General features: G+C 42.8%; 2 protein-coding genes across 2 annotated transcripts; both read left to right on the forward strand.

Annotated features, from left to right (window-relative positions):
- The first annotated feature begins 1,074 nt into the window (after positions 1-1,074).
- On the forward strand, positions 1,075-6,759 carry LOC100824770 (translation initiation factor eIF-2B subunit delta). Its single transcript, XM_003561857.4, has 7 exons — positions 1,075-1,536; positions 2,887-3,012; positions 3,260-3,627; positions 4,461-5,205; positions 5,287-5,383; positions 5,470-5,524; positions 6,273-6,759. Exons 1-7 carry the CDS (start codon positions 1,167-1,169, stop codon positions 6,333-6,335), a joined length of 1,824 nt encoding a protein of 607 aa, XP_003561905.1. The 5' UTR covers positions 1,075-1,166; the 3' UTR covers positions 6,336-6,759.
- Positions 6,760-10,319: 3,560 nt separating this feature from the next.
- LOC100827441 (pyruvate dehydrogenase E1 component subunit beta-4, chloroplastic) lies at positions 10,320-13,880 on the forward strand. The gene is made up of 4 exons (XM_003561866.4): positions 10,320-10,635; positions 10,715-10,794; positions 10,897-10,943; positions 12,617-13,880. The coding sequence occupies exons 1-4, from the start codon at positions 10,551-10,553 to the stop codon at positions 13,587-13,589; spliced, it is 1,185 nt and encodes a 394-aa protein (XP_003561914.1). The 5' UTR covers positions 10,320-10,550; the 3' UTR covers positions 13,590-13,880.
- Positions 13,881-14,331: the final 451 nt, after the last annotated feature.

Below are 14,331 nucleotides of genomic sequence, written 5' to 3' on the forward strand. Positions count from 1 at the left end.
GAGTGTTTGAGTGAATTTTCACATTTTTCACATCGAACCATTAGTGACGGGCGGTCCACGCCCATGACTGATGAATGCTCATCAGTGACGGGCCTTGCGCGCCCGTGACTGATGACTACTCATCAGTAACGGGCGTATCAGTAATGGGCGTGAAATACCCGTCATTGATGACTCGTCACATATACATTGTTTTGTAGTACTGATAGTACTCGCATCGTGCGCAAGTGCACACACACCAGGTTTCGGATAATTCACGAGTTTAGGCACAAAGTGAAAAATGCAATGGAAAAAAGTGGTTTAAAATGTCAAATAATGTACTTTGTGTCATTTTTGGACCTTCAGAGAGCATAAGGTGGACGACTTTACTTTCTGCGCAATGATAGTAATTCACTAGAGAATCGGTGAATCAACTTAAGAAAGAATACTAGAAACAGGTAAATAGTACATGGTGTAAGCCGCAATGTCTATACCAAACCACAATAGATTTAGGGTCAGTTTGACATTGGTGAAGTGTACCGCGGTAAACTTATTTTATAATATGCTGTGAAAAAATACACACGAAAGTAAGTTGGTTAGTCAAACACGAAAATAGTGAAAAGTGGGTGAAAAAATAGGATTACGAGAATCACTGCAGATGCAGCCTTAGTATTTTGTTTAACAATTTATCAACGAGTTTCTGCCGAGCCATTGCTGCAAGGAAAAAAGGGTACTAGCAAAACTAAATGTGGAGACGCCGGGGACGGCCTGGTTTCCATCCCGGCAGGCCCACTCAAGATGGGCCTAACCTGTAACAAAGAGCGCATCTATCAGAAGGCCCAACTTCTGTAAACAAAAACTAAAAGGCCCAAGGCTCCTTTTGCACCCTGCCACCAGGCCACCACCGATTATTATGTATTTTGGCTTATAAATCACAAAAGCATCTAAATAATTGTTTTTGATTTTGGTTTTTTGTTTATACCGTCATATAACCATATCAAGTCAAATGTCAAAAGATAAAACCGAAAACACGATATTTTCATGGCTTGTAAGCCAAAGTTCGAAAACAGTTTTAATCTCACCGAAACAGGGCCATAGCCCCGAACAGATTCCTCCACCCTTCTCGTCGTCTCGTGCGTCGTGTCCAAACCCCAAACCCTCGCGCGAAGTCACCCACCCCGGCGACGGCGATGGATCTCCGCCGTCCGCCGCGCTCCACGTCGGGCGGCGTCGAGCCGAAGATCCGTCAGGTGGGTTTCGTCACCCCTGACGTTTCGGCCCCGACCGAGCCGGCCGCCGTCGGCGCGGCCCCGGCGCCGCAGTCGGGCACGGCCGTTGGATCGCCGACGGCGTCAGACCTCGCCCCGGGTTCGCTCTCCCCCGTCATGATACCGCCTCCGCTCCATGCCGACCACCTCTCCCCTGATTCCCCCTCTCCCGCGGCGTCCGACGCCATCCTCGCCTCCTCGGCTCCTCAGCCCTCCTCCATGCGCTTCGATGCCGCATCCGAGCTCGGCGAGGACGACTCGAGGTCCCTAGCCCCTTCCGCTGGGGAGCTAGGTACGCAAACCCTGCCCGATTGCAGTACTTTAAACTTTTACCCCACAGCCTTGTCTGTTGATGCCGTTGTCATTGCAATGAAGTAGAGGAGGGATACTGCAATGCCGTGGTGTCGGGCGATGACGACAATTTCATATGACTTGAACCATTGCAGCATAGTTTCTTAGTTAACAGTTTGATGAAGAAAAAAGTACTCAACTGAATTCACACTTCATCAATAACATTGAAGAATTTCCTTGGCTTAATAAAAAAGTACTCGACTCAATTCACAATTCATTAATAAGACTGAAGAATAGAGGTGGTAAGATAAATATGCGGATTATAATTTATTGAACCCACTGTTCTAAAGATTGAGCGGCTACGGCACTCAGTGAGTGTTTGTTGATTTACAGGGAAAATCATTTATAATACTGTTGTGCGATCTTAACAATCGAGTTTCTTTAGTTTTATCATGTGCTTCATTATTGGGAAAATCAGTTAACACTGTTGATTAGTTCAGTTAGTTGAAATACAGAGCAATTGGATGGTCAGCACTTCTCAGCTGAATCTGTCATTCTGCCAAGATGCTTTGAGTTGACCTATGCAAAAAGTGTGCGCAGTACTAACTGGAGACATTTATGTTTTCCTTAATATGGAAGGGCATGACTGTATCACCTGTATGTTAAACTAATCAAGCATGTAAGTAAAAAAAAAGGTTAAGTTACATTGCCTGCTCTTGGTGTATTGTTTTCCATTGTGCAAAGTACACATATGTTTGATAAGTTGGTACTCCCTCCGATCCATATTAATTGTTGAAATATTACATGTATCTAGACACTTTTTAGGCATAGATACATCCATATTTGGGCAAATTTGAGACAATTAATATGGATCGGAAGGAGTATTATAGTTTCACATAGTTTAAGGTCATTCAAAGATAGTTTTGTCAAAGAACTTGATATACTACTGTTCGCAACTTTTCCTAGTCCTTCAAAGATAATCTTGTTAAAGAGATTGATATAATATTTGAATCATCATGTCCCTAGAATGGATGGGGCTATTCCAAACTGTTGCTTGTCAAATAGGAATGTAAGTTAACGTTTTTGTTACATTCCAATTCCAATGTGAACTGCAGGTTTTTATTTAGGTGTCAAACATGCAGGGAAAACTTTACTATTTGAAGGTTCCTACTGAAATTAGGATATACTTGAATTTTGTATTTCAGTAATTGAATTACATCATATTCATCGTTGCCTTTGATGATGATGTGAATATGTGATACTTAATAGCCACATATGGTAAAGTTTACGAGGAAATTATTTGATAATTTTATCTATTAATTTTCGCGTGATTTTCTTTTTATTTCTTCAGAAGCAAACAAGGGAGATTTGGCTGGCGATTCAGCCTCCATTCCGCAAAAACAGAAAACTTCTAAAGCAGAGAGGCGTGCTATTCAAGAGGCTCAGCGTGCTGCTAAAGCTGCTGCGAAGGAAGCAGGTAATATTGCTTTCGGCTTTTTATATCGTACTGTTTTTTTTAAAGAAATCGTCTCTTCTCACCCCTTACACACTTTTTCTGGGTGGGTCTTGGGCATGCTTTGTAAAGTAAAATTTTGACTTCCAAATGGTATATGCAATTAGTGTTAGATAGTGCTTATTTTTATTGAATTCATATTTATTTATGATGATCTTACACACGTAGCCACTGTTTCCAAGCATGACGGGCACCTTGATTTGGACTGTAGGTTTATCAGGAAAGTCTACAGGCGCTGCTTCTGGGGCTAATCCTGCAATCTCTAAGCAAGCCAAGTTAGCAAAAACTTCTCAGAAGAAAGATGTGCCCCATGCTGCAAGTACAGTTGGTTCTGAGAAGAAGATTTCTGAACGTCTACCAGAGAGAGATAGAAAGAAAGACGCTCCTCATCCCCGCATGCAGTTTGATGATGTGCATCGTGTGGAGAAAGCGAAAAAGCGTGCAATTGTCAATCAATCAGAAGCTCGAAACAGAGTTGAATTGTTTAGGCATCTGCCACAGTACGTGCATGGCACTCAACTCCCTGACCTTGAGTCAAAATTCTTTCAACTTGAACCAATACACCCTTCTGTGTATAAGGTAATTGTTATGCATTCAATCTTCCCAGAATGTCATCTATGTGCGATATATAAATTTTTGTTCACCGATCTCAATGATAATTCCATAATGATTTGTTGTTCATCATCCCACATTAATCTTTGTGCATTTTGTAGTTGGATGGAGGTGTGGTAATCTGAGGTTGCAACATTCCATATACCATCAGCACAAATAAAAACTATTGAATACTGTGTTAGTTATTTTTTATATGTAACATGCTTTCTTTCGTTATGTCACCTTTAATGTATTCCGGAACAAATATCAAATTTTTATATATGTGAACATATGAGATGGTAGAGCATGCATGAAGCAATCCTTTGTTCCTTTAGTGGTTTTGTTCGTTGAAGTACTGTGCTCTCATAGCAACAGCTCAAGGATTTTGGTGCATTTTAACCATTCACTAAAATTAGCATTAGCAATTTTTGGCCCTTGATGTAAATCACCTGTTTACCTTCTATGTTCTTTCTAAATCTAGTAAATTTGTTTGTGTGATCACTGAAGCTCTTTATGGTTGCCAACTACAGCTTCATTTGAATCATGTGATTATGTCAGTTACTGGGTTGCAAATATATTTGCTAATTCGTTACTGGGTGTTAAGTTGGTCCGCTGATATACCAAGAAAGCCAGGCAAACCTAGTGAACAGTTTTGTGATCTTGATTTGCTTTAATTAATGCCTTGATGATTGGTTTCTTTGAGAAGTAAATGTAGCAACTAAATAGATTTATGTAGCAACTAAATAGTAAATGTTAGGAGTAAGTAATATCCTCAGTTTTGGTGAAGTATGACTGACTCACTTTTTTTTGCTATATTTCAGGTTGGGCTCCAATATTTGTCTGGTGAGGTATCTGGTGGCAATGGTCGTTGCATAGCAATGCTTCTTGCATTCAGAGAGGCAATAAAAGATTACTCAACGCCACCAAACAAAACTCTCAGCAGAGATCTTACGGCAAAAATCAGTAGTTATGTGTCATTTTTTATTGAGTGCAGGCCACTCTCAATTAGCATGGGAAATGCTATTAGGTTCTTGAAAAACAGGATTGCCAAGCTACCACTTACATTGTCAGAGTCAGAAACCAAAGTTAGTCTCCAGACTGACATTGAGCGTTTTATTAATGAAAAGATAGTTGTTGCGGATCAGGTTATTGTCAGCCATGCCATCACAAAAGTCAGAGACGATGATGTATTGCTAACATACGGGTCATCATCAGTTGTTGAAATGATTTTGAATTATGCTCATGAACTTGGTAGGAAGTTCCGCGTTATAGTGGTGGATTCTCGTCCCAAGCTTGAGGGACAAGGATTACTGCGTAGATTGGTGGCAAAGGGTATCAACTGCACATATACTCATATTAATGCAGTTTCATACATCATGCATGAAGTTACAAGAGTTTTCTTGGGTGCGTCCTCAATATTATCAAATGGAACAGTTTATTCTCGAGTTGGGACAGCATCTGTGGCTATGGTTGCACACGCATTTGGAATTCCTGTTCTGGTTTGCTGCGAGGCATACAAATTTCATGAGAGGGTGCAACTTGATTCTATATGTGCTAATGAGCTTGGTACGTATACTTTTGTGTGCATTTAAGTAGCTAGGCATCTGGGTCATGCATAAGAACTGCCTAACGTCTTTTTTTACTCAGGTGATCCAGATGTCATTTCCAAAGTTCCTGGGAGGGCAGACTTGGGCCATCTTAAGAACTGGGCTGACAACGAAAACCTGCAACTGTTAAATCTAATGTATGTTCCTGAATCCTGTATGTGAAATAGTTTCTTAGATCCATTGATATTCTCCTTTCATGGAAATAATTTTGCACCTGTGATAGGTATGATGCAACCCCTTCTGATTACGTCTCGATGATCATAACAGATTATGGAATGGTAAGATATTCTACGCTTCTGATTGTAGTCCTTGCAGTAGTATATTTAAGAAAATTCATATATGGTATATTTTCAATTTTTTCTCACGGTTACTTAATTTTGTCTGTTATCAATATAATGGATGCTCTTTTTTATTAGTGAATCTATTTAGCTCATGGGTACTGCTTGTCTGGACAGTTTTTTTGACGGCACTTGTCTTGACAGTGTGTTACTATGGAGGCAGTTCATTGTGTTGTTTAGTGATCAACTTAGCCGTTATTTTTATCTGTATAACAGCTGTCTGCATAATGTACACTGTTCTGTTAATCATCAGATGAGTGTTGAAACCTTGATCTACTTTTGGTACAGATTTGTATTGAACAGTATCATCTATACTTGCTTTCCTGTTTTGATTTGAGCTATGAACTAGGTCCGCTGATTCTTTTTAGCAAATCTTGCTAGTCATGAGAATTGTTTATTGAACTCCTAACATGCACATTTCTGTTCTTCCTTTCATGTTTTTGTTCTCGCTGTTTGTGATCTTTTTATGTCTGCTTCTGTATTGACTTCTGTAGTTTTGTACCCATTTTTTTTCTTGTACAATTTTATTCGGTGCCGATAGCAAACCAAGCAGATCACATTGAATGGACTTTTTTTTCCTGCAGTTTGGCTATGTGCGCATATGCTAGTTTGTTTAGGGGTTCATTATATTTGAGTTGGTGTCTGGTTTTTTGTCCATTTAATTGACTGAATTCCCTTCCTGTTGCAGCTTCCACCTACAAGTGTACCTGTCATTGTAAGAGAGTACCGCAAGGAGCACTTGTGGGTATAAATATCTACTACTGTATGATCACAGTTTTGGCAAACCGTTGCTGCCAGTGCAGTATGCGTGGACATGACATGTACTTATGTTTTGAGCTGTTGGCTGTCAAATCCTCCTACCATTTTGTTTACTCAAGAAATGGTTCATCTTTTTGGTATCACTCTGATTCCATCAGAACTGCAACTTAAAGGGATATTGTTGGTCCTCTTCAAATGTTGAGTTTTTGGTTGCTGTCAGGGGATTTATGTTTTTTTTAAGCCCTGCTCAGAGCAGCCAATTTTTTGATCGAAGGGCTAGTGGAAATGCTTGTTAATGCATGGCGCCCTGGTTGCAGATCGTCTTTTATGCAACCGTAGGGCTCTGCCAATTCTAACTTGATTTCTTGTACACGCCACAATTACATCACTTGATAGAATTTTAAGTTTTCTTGCAACATTTTTTAGAAGTGAATCAGTTTTGAAACTTTAACCAAATCTGGCTCTTGATGTTTAGAGTTGCATCCTTAGCGTTAGAACAACTCTAGTAGATACCCCAAAACTGCGAACCGTTTAGCAAGAGTTCGGTTGAATTGAATCCAGTTTTGCTGTTATGAATTGCGTCGTCCAAAACAGATATCGAATTCAGAACAGAAATTTTTTGAAAAAGAGATTCGTGTGAGTTGAGTTCATCACATCTGCTACCATTTATACCTGAGCATGGGTGGCCCGCCTGGCCGTCCCGGGCCGGGCTGGAGCCTCCCTTTCCAATCCTAAGCTCGGCCTGAAACAAGCCCGAAATGACTAAAAACGGGTATTTTTTTAACAAAAAATAGGTATAAAAATCATTTATTTATTCCGGAAATAATTATTTTAATGCTTAAATGGCCTATTTTCTGTGTTTCGGGCTGGGCCGGGCTCGGGCTTCAGGTTTGACCATCAAGCTTTTATGAAGCCCGACCCGAACCGGCCCGGCCTGGGGTTTGCCCAGGTATACTACCATTCACATCTCATACAACAAGTAGAGTTCACTGGTCAAAAAAATACTAGAAGTAGAGTTCATCATCATCTACACAAAATATACTACATGATAGTCAGCGGAGGAGCAATTAACAAAAACAAAATGTTCTCCCTGTCATCGCCGCTGGCTTAGTTTTATACTCTGGAGGCTCTCTGGCGCCACGTCCTTCCCCTCCCGCCTTTTCAAATGATGACCTCCATCCCCGTTGGAATCCCCTTCTTGGATTCAGCGATGGCGAGTTGGAGCTTCGGGTCTTTGGCATCCTCCTTCTCGCGGCGGGCAAGCTCCTTGGTTTCGATGATGAGGCTTGCCGCGGTTGCCGCGTCGTTCTGCTTCTCCTTCTTCGGCAGCTGCTGCTGCCCCTCGTCGACCTCCTCCTCCGGCGACGAGAAGCGGCGGCGCACGGCTGCACTGGAGGACTCGGGCTCCTCTTGGCCCGGCGTGTGTGCGACGCGGCCGCGGCCTCGTAAATCCACTTGCCCCGCCGCCTCCGCCGCCGCCAACGTGGCTCTTCCTGGAGGTACGCCTGGTACCTCTGCTCGGCGTCAGCGCTGAGGTGGCAGTGTTTCTCCCACTTTGTTTTGCATCGCGCCGCCATGTGCCGATGCTCCGCCGCCAGGCTGCCTCGTCATCTTCAGCACCCCGCGGCCGCGGCCGCAGCCGGGCTGCCTTGTCATCTTCAGCACCCCCACGGCTGCGCCCGTCGCTAGGGTTTCGGCGCGGGGAGAGGATGAGTTCGCGGCCGCGAGGTGTCGACCATGAGGAGGCCCCGTAATGTACCATTGCAAAAGATGGGGGCAGGGGATGGCTTGAATTTCTCGCTAGAGTTGGGGAGGAGAGACGGATTTCGGCGACCGGGGAGGGTTTTGGCGGTGGAGAGGGGCGGCGGAATGTGAGGAGTTGGAACCGAAACGACCCTCCGAGCGCCATATGTGCCGTTGTTCGCAGGCCCTTTGCTGTATACCGAAACTTGCTTTCCGGTCCGGTCCGGTTTGGGGTACCTGTTCCGACTGTGTTTTGGCCTAAAAACCGAATAGCGGTTTCGATTCGGCCTTTTGCGGGATCTGCTACAGATGCTCTTAGCTCATTGTTGCCGGGCCGTTTCGGGCATGTTGTGGATATGTGCCGGGTTAGATTTGGTGAAAGTCTCAGTGGTCACTTGTGTGATGTTATACCTCGATCAACACTATCTGTTTTAATTATGAGGCATGCTGTTATTCACAGATCAAGATGACGAAAGATTGTTTGCTGTAATAGTTAGATAAAAGTACTCTCCATCAGAGATGGGACTATTCGAAACATAATTTCTCTTTCTGTTTCTTCATTTGTAAATCGTAGTTCTATCTAAATGAGGTGAAAAATCCAGATGAGGACTTAGTTATTTTTTACAACGTTAATGTCAAAATAGGAATTTTTTTTGGCTAAAATGCATTAAAATTTAGAAGTGTAGAAGGACACCGATTTTGAGAATAATCTGAAAGGCTACATGCGTTAATTTAAAATCGAGGAGAGTACTTAATTCCATGGCTGGAACTTGGAAGACATGGTATTCAAATACTCCGTACATGGTTTCATGTGTTGGAACCTGAAAGCTGTAGGAGTGGCGTCTTTGGCGAGAATGCTCATTAGGTGCGATGGTCATGGCCCATTGTTCGGGGAGTAGTTGTTAGGTTCACTGTAGTGGATTTTGCCATTGCCACACGCATGAGGTAATCGTAACAAATTGATTTATTCTTAATAAATCGGTACAGCTTTCGATTTCTTGAAAAAAAATAAGGGAGCAACGTGGGTGCATGAGTTGTTTCTTGACAAAAGTAACGTAAGCTAACATATTTGCATACTATTTCAATCGGCGTATCCGGTAAATATTCCATGAATACCATGGTAAAAAGTTCAAAATATTCTTAAAAGGTTTACATGAGTTAGATAAGTGATGTTCTGTATGTGAAAATTTCAAGTTCAAACTCAATTACGTTTAGCAGTAGTGAAAAAAATAAATTCAATATAAATAGTGTTTTTGTTTTCTTTCACCGTTTGGCACTATTCATTTGTATATTTTTCTTTTTTATGTCTTCCAAAGGCATTTGAGTTTTGACTTGAAGTTTTGCACGTTTGTAGAGCATCACACTTCCAACAAATGTGTTTTTGTAGAATCTTAAACCGTAGAAGTCGTTCTCACTTGATATGTTGCCATATTCCAAACGAATACTATGGATAACTTTTATGCTAGCATGAAGACAATTTTTTTAATATTTTGCAGCAATTGAGTTCTTACAAAATGATCTTCTTTCTCATTACCATATCCACTTCTCCATCATGTGTTGATGTGACACACTGGCCTACGGCTTAATAGGATTGATAGAATTCTCTCAACAAGGTATACCTTTTTTTTCCGGAAGCCCATCCGAAAAGAACATCAAAGTTAAGCGTGCTTGGCTGAGAGCAATTTGAGGATGGGTGACCGAACGGGAAGTTTCTTCCGGGAGCGCATGAGTGAGGACAAAATGCGCTGGAAAGACATGTGTTGGTCCGTGAGGCCAGTCTTGGAACCTAGAGAGCTGCGCCATGAGTGACGCTGGGGTGTTACAGTTGATGATACTCCTAATGGACGTAGAGTGCTACCGATCGTGCAACAACAATAGACACAGAGCAAGTTAGCTCAATTTGAAGGTTCATGGTGATGTCCAGAAGAAAAAACCGCTATAACAATTGTGTGTGGAAGGAGAGAAACTAGACGAGGACAACAACACAAGTGGAATACATAAGAGATTGCGACATCCTCTGGGTAGAAAAATATTTATGGAAATAGTAAAATCGAAATATAGATTGCAAAGGAAAAATATGTAAGCCCTAGCAATCGATCCAAGGGTGTCTCCGGTTTCTAATGTTGAGTACCTATGCGCAACAATAAACATTGGATTTCTGCCATGACCCTGATGAAAAATGAAATTAAGCGGCTGAGATCAAATCCATCCGTCCATGATCTCCCTCTGTCTCCCCTCCATAGATCCCGTCATCACCTCTCTCGTTCTCTCCTCTCGTCTCCCTAGTCCAACCCGCGCCTCGTTCTCTCCGCCGCCGTCCCCCTCCATTCCTCCGCCACCGCCACCCGCATTCCACCAAAACCCACCCTCCTCCCGTCCCCTTATAAATAAATACGCATACATATACACGCCAGTACCACCAGCTGCCTCTCCGCCCCCCAGATCTCGAACTACCTAGTCTGCAATGGCGGCCGCATCGTCGCTGCACGTCGCCGCTCCGGCCGCCACCCCGCGCGTGGGATCTGCCGGCCGCAAATCCTCCTCCCCAGGTAGTACCATCGCCGCGTTCCGGGTTTCCCTCTCGCTGCTGGATCTTTTCTGATTTTGGGGGTGTTCCTCTTGCTGTAGCGGTGAGGAGCGTGCGCGTGGCCAGATCGGGCGCCGAAGCGCGGCCACGCGGCAGGCTGGTGTCCTGTGGCGCCGTTGCAGTTGCGTGCTCTGTTCTTCTCTGAGAACTTTTAGCTTCCTGTTTTGTGTGTTGTCATCTGCTGGTGCACTGAACTGTTGCTTGTGTGTGTTCGCGTGTGCAGACCAAGGCTGATGCGCCGGCGACCGCGGGGGCATCCAAGTCTGACGGGTAAGACGATGCTAGCACACTTCCTTATCTATGCGGTATTACGATATAAACAAAGTGTTTGCTGACTTCCGGAGTACTTGTGATGAATCAGGATCCATGCAAAATCATCTCAGAAAGGAAAACACAAAACAAACTATTCAATTGACTGATTTTAAGTTTTATTAGGGCTCACATAATTCTGCATGTTAGATATGATTGTCATGGCATAGTTGTTTTCTAAGTTGCAAATGTTTGTCAATTCCTGAAGTTGGGGAGTAAACATATTACTACTCCGTACCACTTTTCAGAAACACATGGGGTTTAAGAAAGTGTGCGATGAATTTCTGTATGTTTTAACCAGTACTGTATAAGCAATCATTTGCCTCATAAAAATATCAGGGGAAAATGGTATCATTAGTTTCTTTAATAATATAAAGAACTATGATTTGAACTAACAAAGTCTATATAAGATGTAACGGTGGTAGTACATAATAAAATCTGAAAGTTCATCTATAGTTAGGAGTGAAGGACCAGATCTACACTGTTTTTACTAGTTCAGAGAGCCTGTTCTGTTTGGATTTGAGCGCTTGAGTGGATGGGGATTCAGAATTCACATGTTTTCACAGCATAGTTTCAGTTTCTTTTCACTGATGGAAAATATCGTAGGACCAATTGCCTAATGTTCTGATGTGCCGATTCTTCTGGCAGCCAGCATACTGGTGGCGGTACCCAACAAGTATCCTAATAGCAACCCAGTATGCAGTTTCCAACTGGCTAAGAGCATATACGGCCAAGCAGTTTCTGTGAAACGCAAGCTGAATTAGTTATTTTGACAGGAAGAGCCTACCTCCCTTTGTTGGGGGAGGGGTGTGTGTACAATCCCAACACCTGAGTTGAAGTCTTTATGGACACAAATTTGGGTTCATATTTATATTATAGGGTTTTCCCTCACAGTTTTAAGTGAAAAAAATGTAGTACTCCCTCCGATCCATATTAATTGTCTCAAATTTGCCCAAATATGGATGTATCTATGCCTAAAAGGCGTCTAGATACATGTAATATTTCGACAACTAATATGGATCGGAGGGAGTAGTAGTTATTTTAACAAAGACAGCAAGTGTTCCCTTGTTGCTTCAAGGAAAAATTATTATTAACAAAACTGGAGATGCTTTATAGAAAAATTGCTTCAAGTTTGTCCTAAATCAAATTCTCTAAGTTTGACCCCTTTATAGAAAAATATACCAAGATTTACAACGCCAAATGGTTTCATTGTATCCATCATAAAAACATGTGTTCATACTGTATTTGTTTGGTGTCATAGAAGTTGGTTTTATATAAACTTGGTAAAACTTTCTTAAGTTTGACTTAGGACAAACCTAAATGTACTACTATTAAGTTGGGTGCTGGATGGCCTCTTGGACCAACATGAGTTATCCCTTGTAAGATGTGAATGAGTTGGCTGGAACCAGCTGGATGTTGCCCACATAGGGACATTGGCTTTGACCTCTATACACTCTCCTCTGTGGGAAGCTTTGCATTGAGTTTTAGTCTTTAAAAGGCAACCATGCAAGAACGACTATTCTTGCAATTTATGTTGTCCAAACAGAAATATTTTACTGCATTTGATCTTTTATGAATATGACTTCTCATATACTTCTGTGCAAGCTCCTAATTGTGTCCAAACTTTTGTGTAGGCATGAGGTCTTGCTGTTCGAGGCTCTTCGTGAGGGTTTGATGGAAGAGATGCAATCAGATCCGACAGTGTGTGTCTTTGGTGAAGATGTTGGTCACTATGGAGGTTCTTACAAGGTGACCAAGGGTTTGGCTGATATGTTTGGAGACCTTCGAGTCCTTGATACACCTATTGCTGAGAACTCGTTCACCGGCATGGGAGTTGGAGCAGGAATGAAGGGGCTGAGGCCTGTTATTGAAGGCATGAACATGGGCTTCCTTCTCCTTGCTTACAACCAAATTTCAAACAACTGCGGCATGCTTCATTACACCTCGGGTGGCCAGTTCAAGATACCAGTTGTGATCCGCGGTCCTGGTGGTGTTGGTCGTCAGCTCGGTGCAGAGCATTCACAGCGTCTAGAGTCATACTTCCAGTCAATCCCTGGCCTCCAAATGGTTGCTTGCTCTACTCCTTACAATGCTAAGGGTTTAATGAAAGCTGCCATAAGGAGTGAGAACCCTGTTGTGCTATTTGAGCATGTCCTTCTGTACAACCTGAAGGAGAAAATTCCTGATGAGGAGTATGTGCTATGCCTGGAGGAGGCTGAGATGGTACGGCCTGGGGAACATGTGACCATCCTCACATATTCACGTATGAGGTACCATGTGATGCAGGCTGCAAAGACCCTAGTAAACAAAGGGTATGATCCTGAGGTGATTGACATCAGGTCGTTGAAACCATTTGATCTTCACACAATAGGCAACTCCATTAAGAAGACCCACCGTGTGCTGATTGTGGAGGAGTGCATGCGTACGGGTGGGATTGGCGCCAGTCTGAGATCAGCCATCATTGACAACTTCTGGGACTACCTAGATGCCCCTATCATGTGCTTGTCATCACAGGATGTTCCAACCCCGTATGCCGCGACTTTGGAGGATGCAACCGTTGTGCAGCCTGCACAGATTGTTGCTGCTGTTGAGCAAATATGCCAATAGCCATCTGTTTCAGTACTGTCAAGCTATATGTATCCTGCCTTTCATTCGTTATTTTTGCATGTAGCGAGGTGTTCATTGTGGGTATAGGCTCTTAGCCGTTTTATTTGTATTTGAGTCGTGCATTAGCTACTGCATGGACATGGTCCAAGTGTTCCGTTTCTGCATTGTATAACTCTTGAATGATAGGGTTTGAACATGTGTTTGCATGATGTATTTTCTTTTAAACGAGCTGGGCATGTATACCTGTTTTAGTACAATAGTTGCTATGGCCAGTATGATATGATTTTGTCAGGCGGTGATTTGTTCTTAATTTCTCAGAGCAGAAGCTGCAGTTCCTGATAACTTTTGTAGATGACTCAAATCTCAGTGAAATGAGCAACAAAGCCTCAGCTAAGATGGAACAAATTCTGAGAAGGAAACGATCCAGACACCTCAACGTATAGCTGCAGCGATCTGTGTCTTGGCGGCTAATTTTGAGAAAGCTAAATCCAAGAAAGCTTGTATGAAGAGAGGTGGGTTGGATGAAGCCTCCGAGCAGGATGATCTAGCTGAATGTGGATGCAGCCTTCAGGCATGAATTGTTGAGCCGTGCAACCGGAGCTGTACTCAGAGATAATAAGGGCTTCTTCATTGGCGCATCAAGCCACTTGCTTTCGCATGTTCCTGATGTGGTTACTGCAGAGGCATATGGCCTGCTGCATGGTCTGCAGCTGGCGGATCTGCTTGGTTGCCACAAGGTCTT

This window comes from Brachypodium distachyon, chromosome 1 (assembly GCF_000005505.3).
Source record: "Brachypodium distachyon strain Bd21 chromosome 1, Brachypodium_distachyon_v3.0, whole genome shotgun sequence".
NCBI lineage: Eukaryota > Viridiplantae > Streptophyta > Magnoliopsida > Poales > Poaceae > Brachypodium > Brachypodium distachyon.

What these genes read in the sequence shown, in the direction of transcription:
- LOC100824770 (XM_003561857.4), top strand. Translation starts at nt 1,167, where the DNA reads ATGGATCTCCGCCGTCCGCCGCGCTCCACGTCGGGCGGCGTCGAGCCG. An exon ending in CCCTTCCGCTGGGGAGCTAG is followed by an intron (nt 1,537 to 2,886) that starts GTACGCAAACCC and finishes TTATTTCTTCAG; the next exon opens with AAGCAAACAAGGGAGATTTG. An exon ending in CTGCAACTGTTAAATCTAAT is followed by an intron (nt 5,384 to 5,469) that starts GTATGTTCCTGA and finishes CACCTGTGATAG; the next exon opens with GTATGATGCAACCCCTTCTG.
- LOC100827441 (XM_003561866.4), top strand. Translation starts at nt 10,551, where the DNA reads ATGGCGGCCGCATCGTCGCTGCACGTCGCCGCTCCGGCCGCCACCCCG. An exon ending in TGTCCTGTGGCGCCGTTGCA is followed by an intron (nt 10,795 to 10,896) that starts GTTGCGTGCTCT and finishes TCGCGTGTGCAG; the next exon opens with ACCAAGGCTGATGCGCCGGC. An exon ending in GGGGCATCCAAGTCTGACGG is followed by an intron (nt 10,944 to 12,616) that starts GTAAGACGATGC and finishes ACTTTTGTGTAG; the next exon opens with GCATGAGGTCTTGCTGTTCG.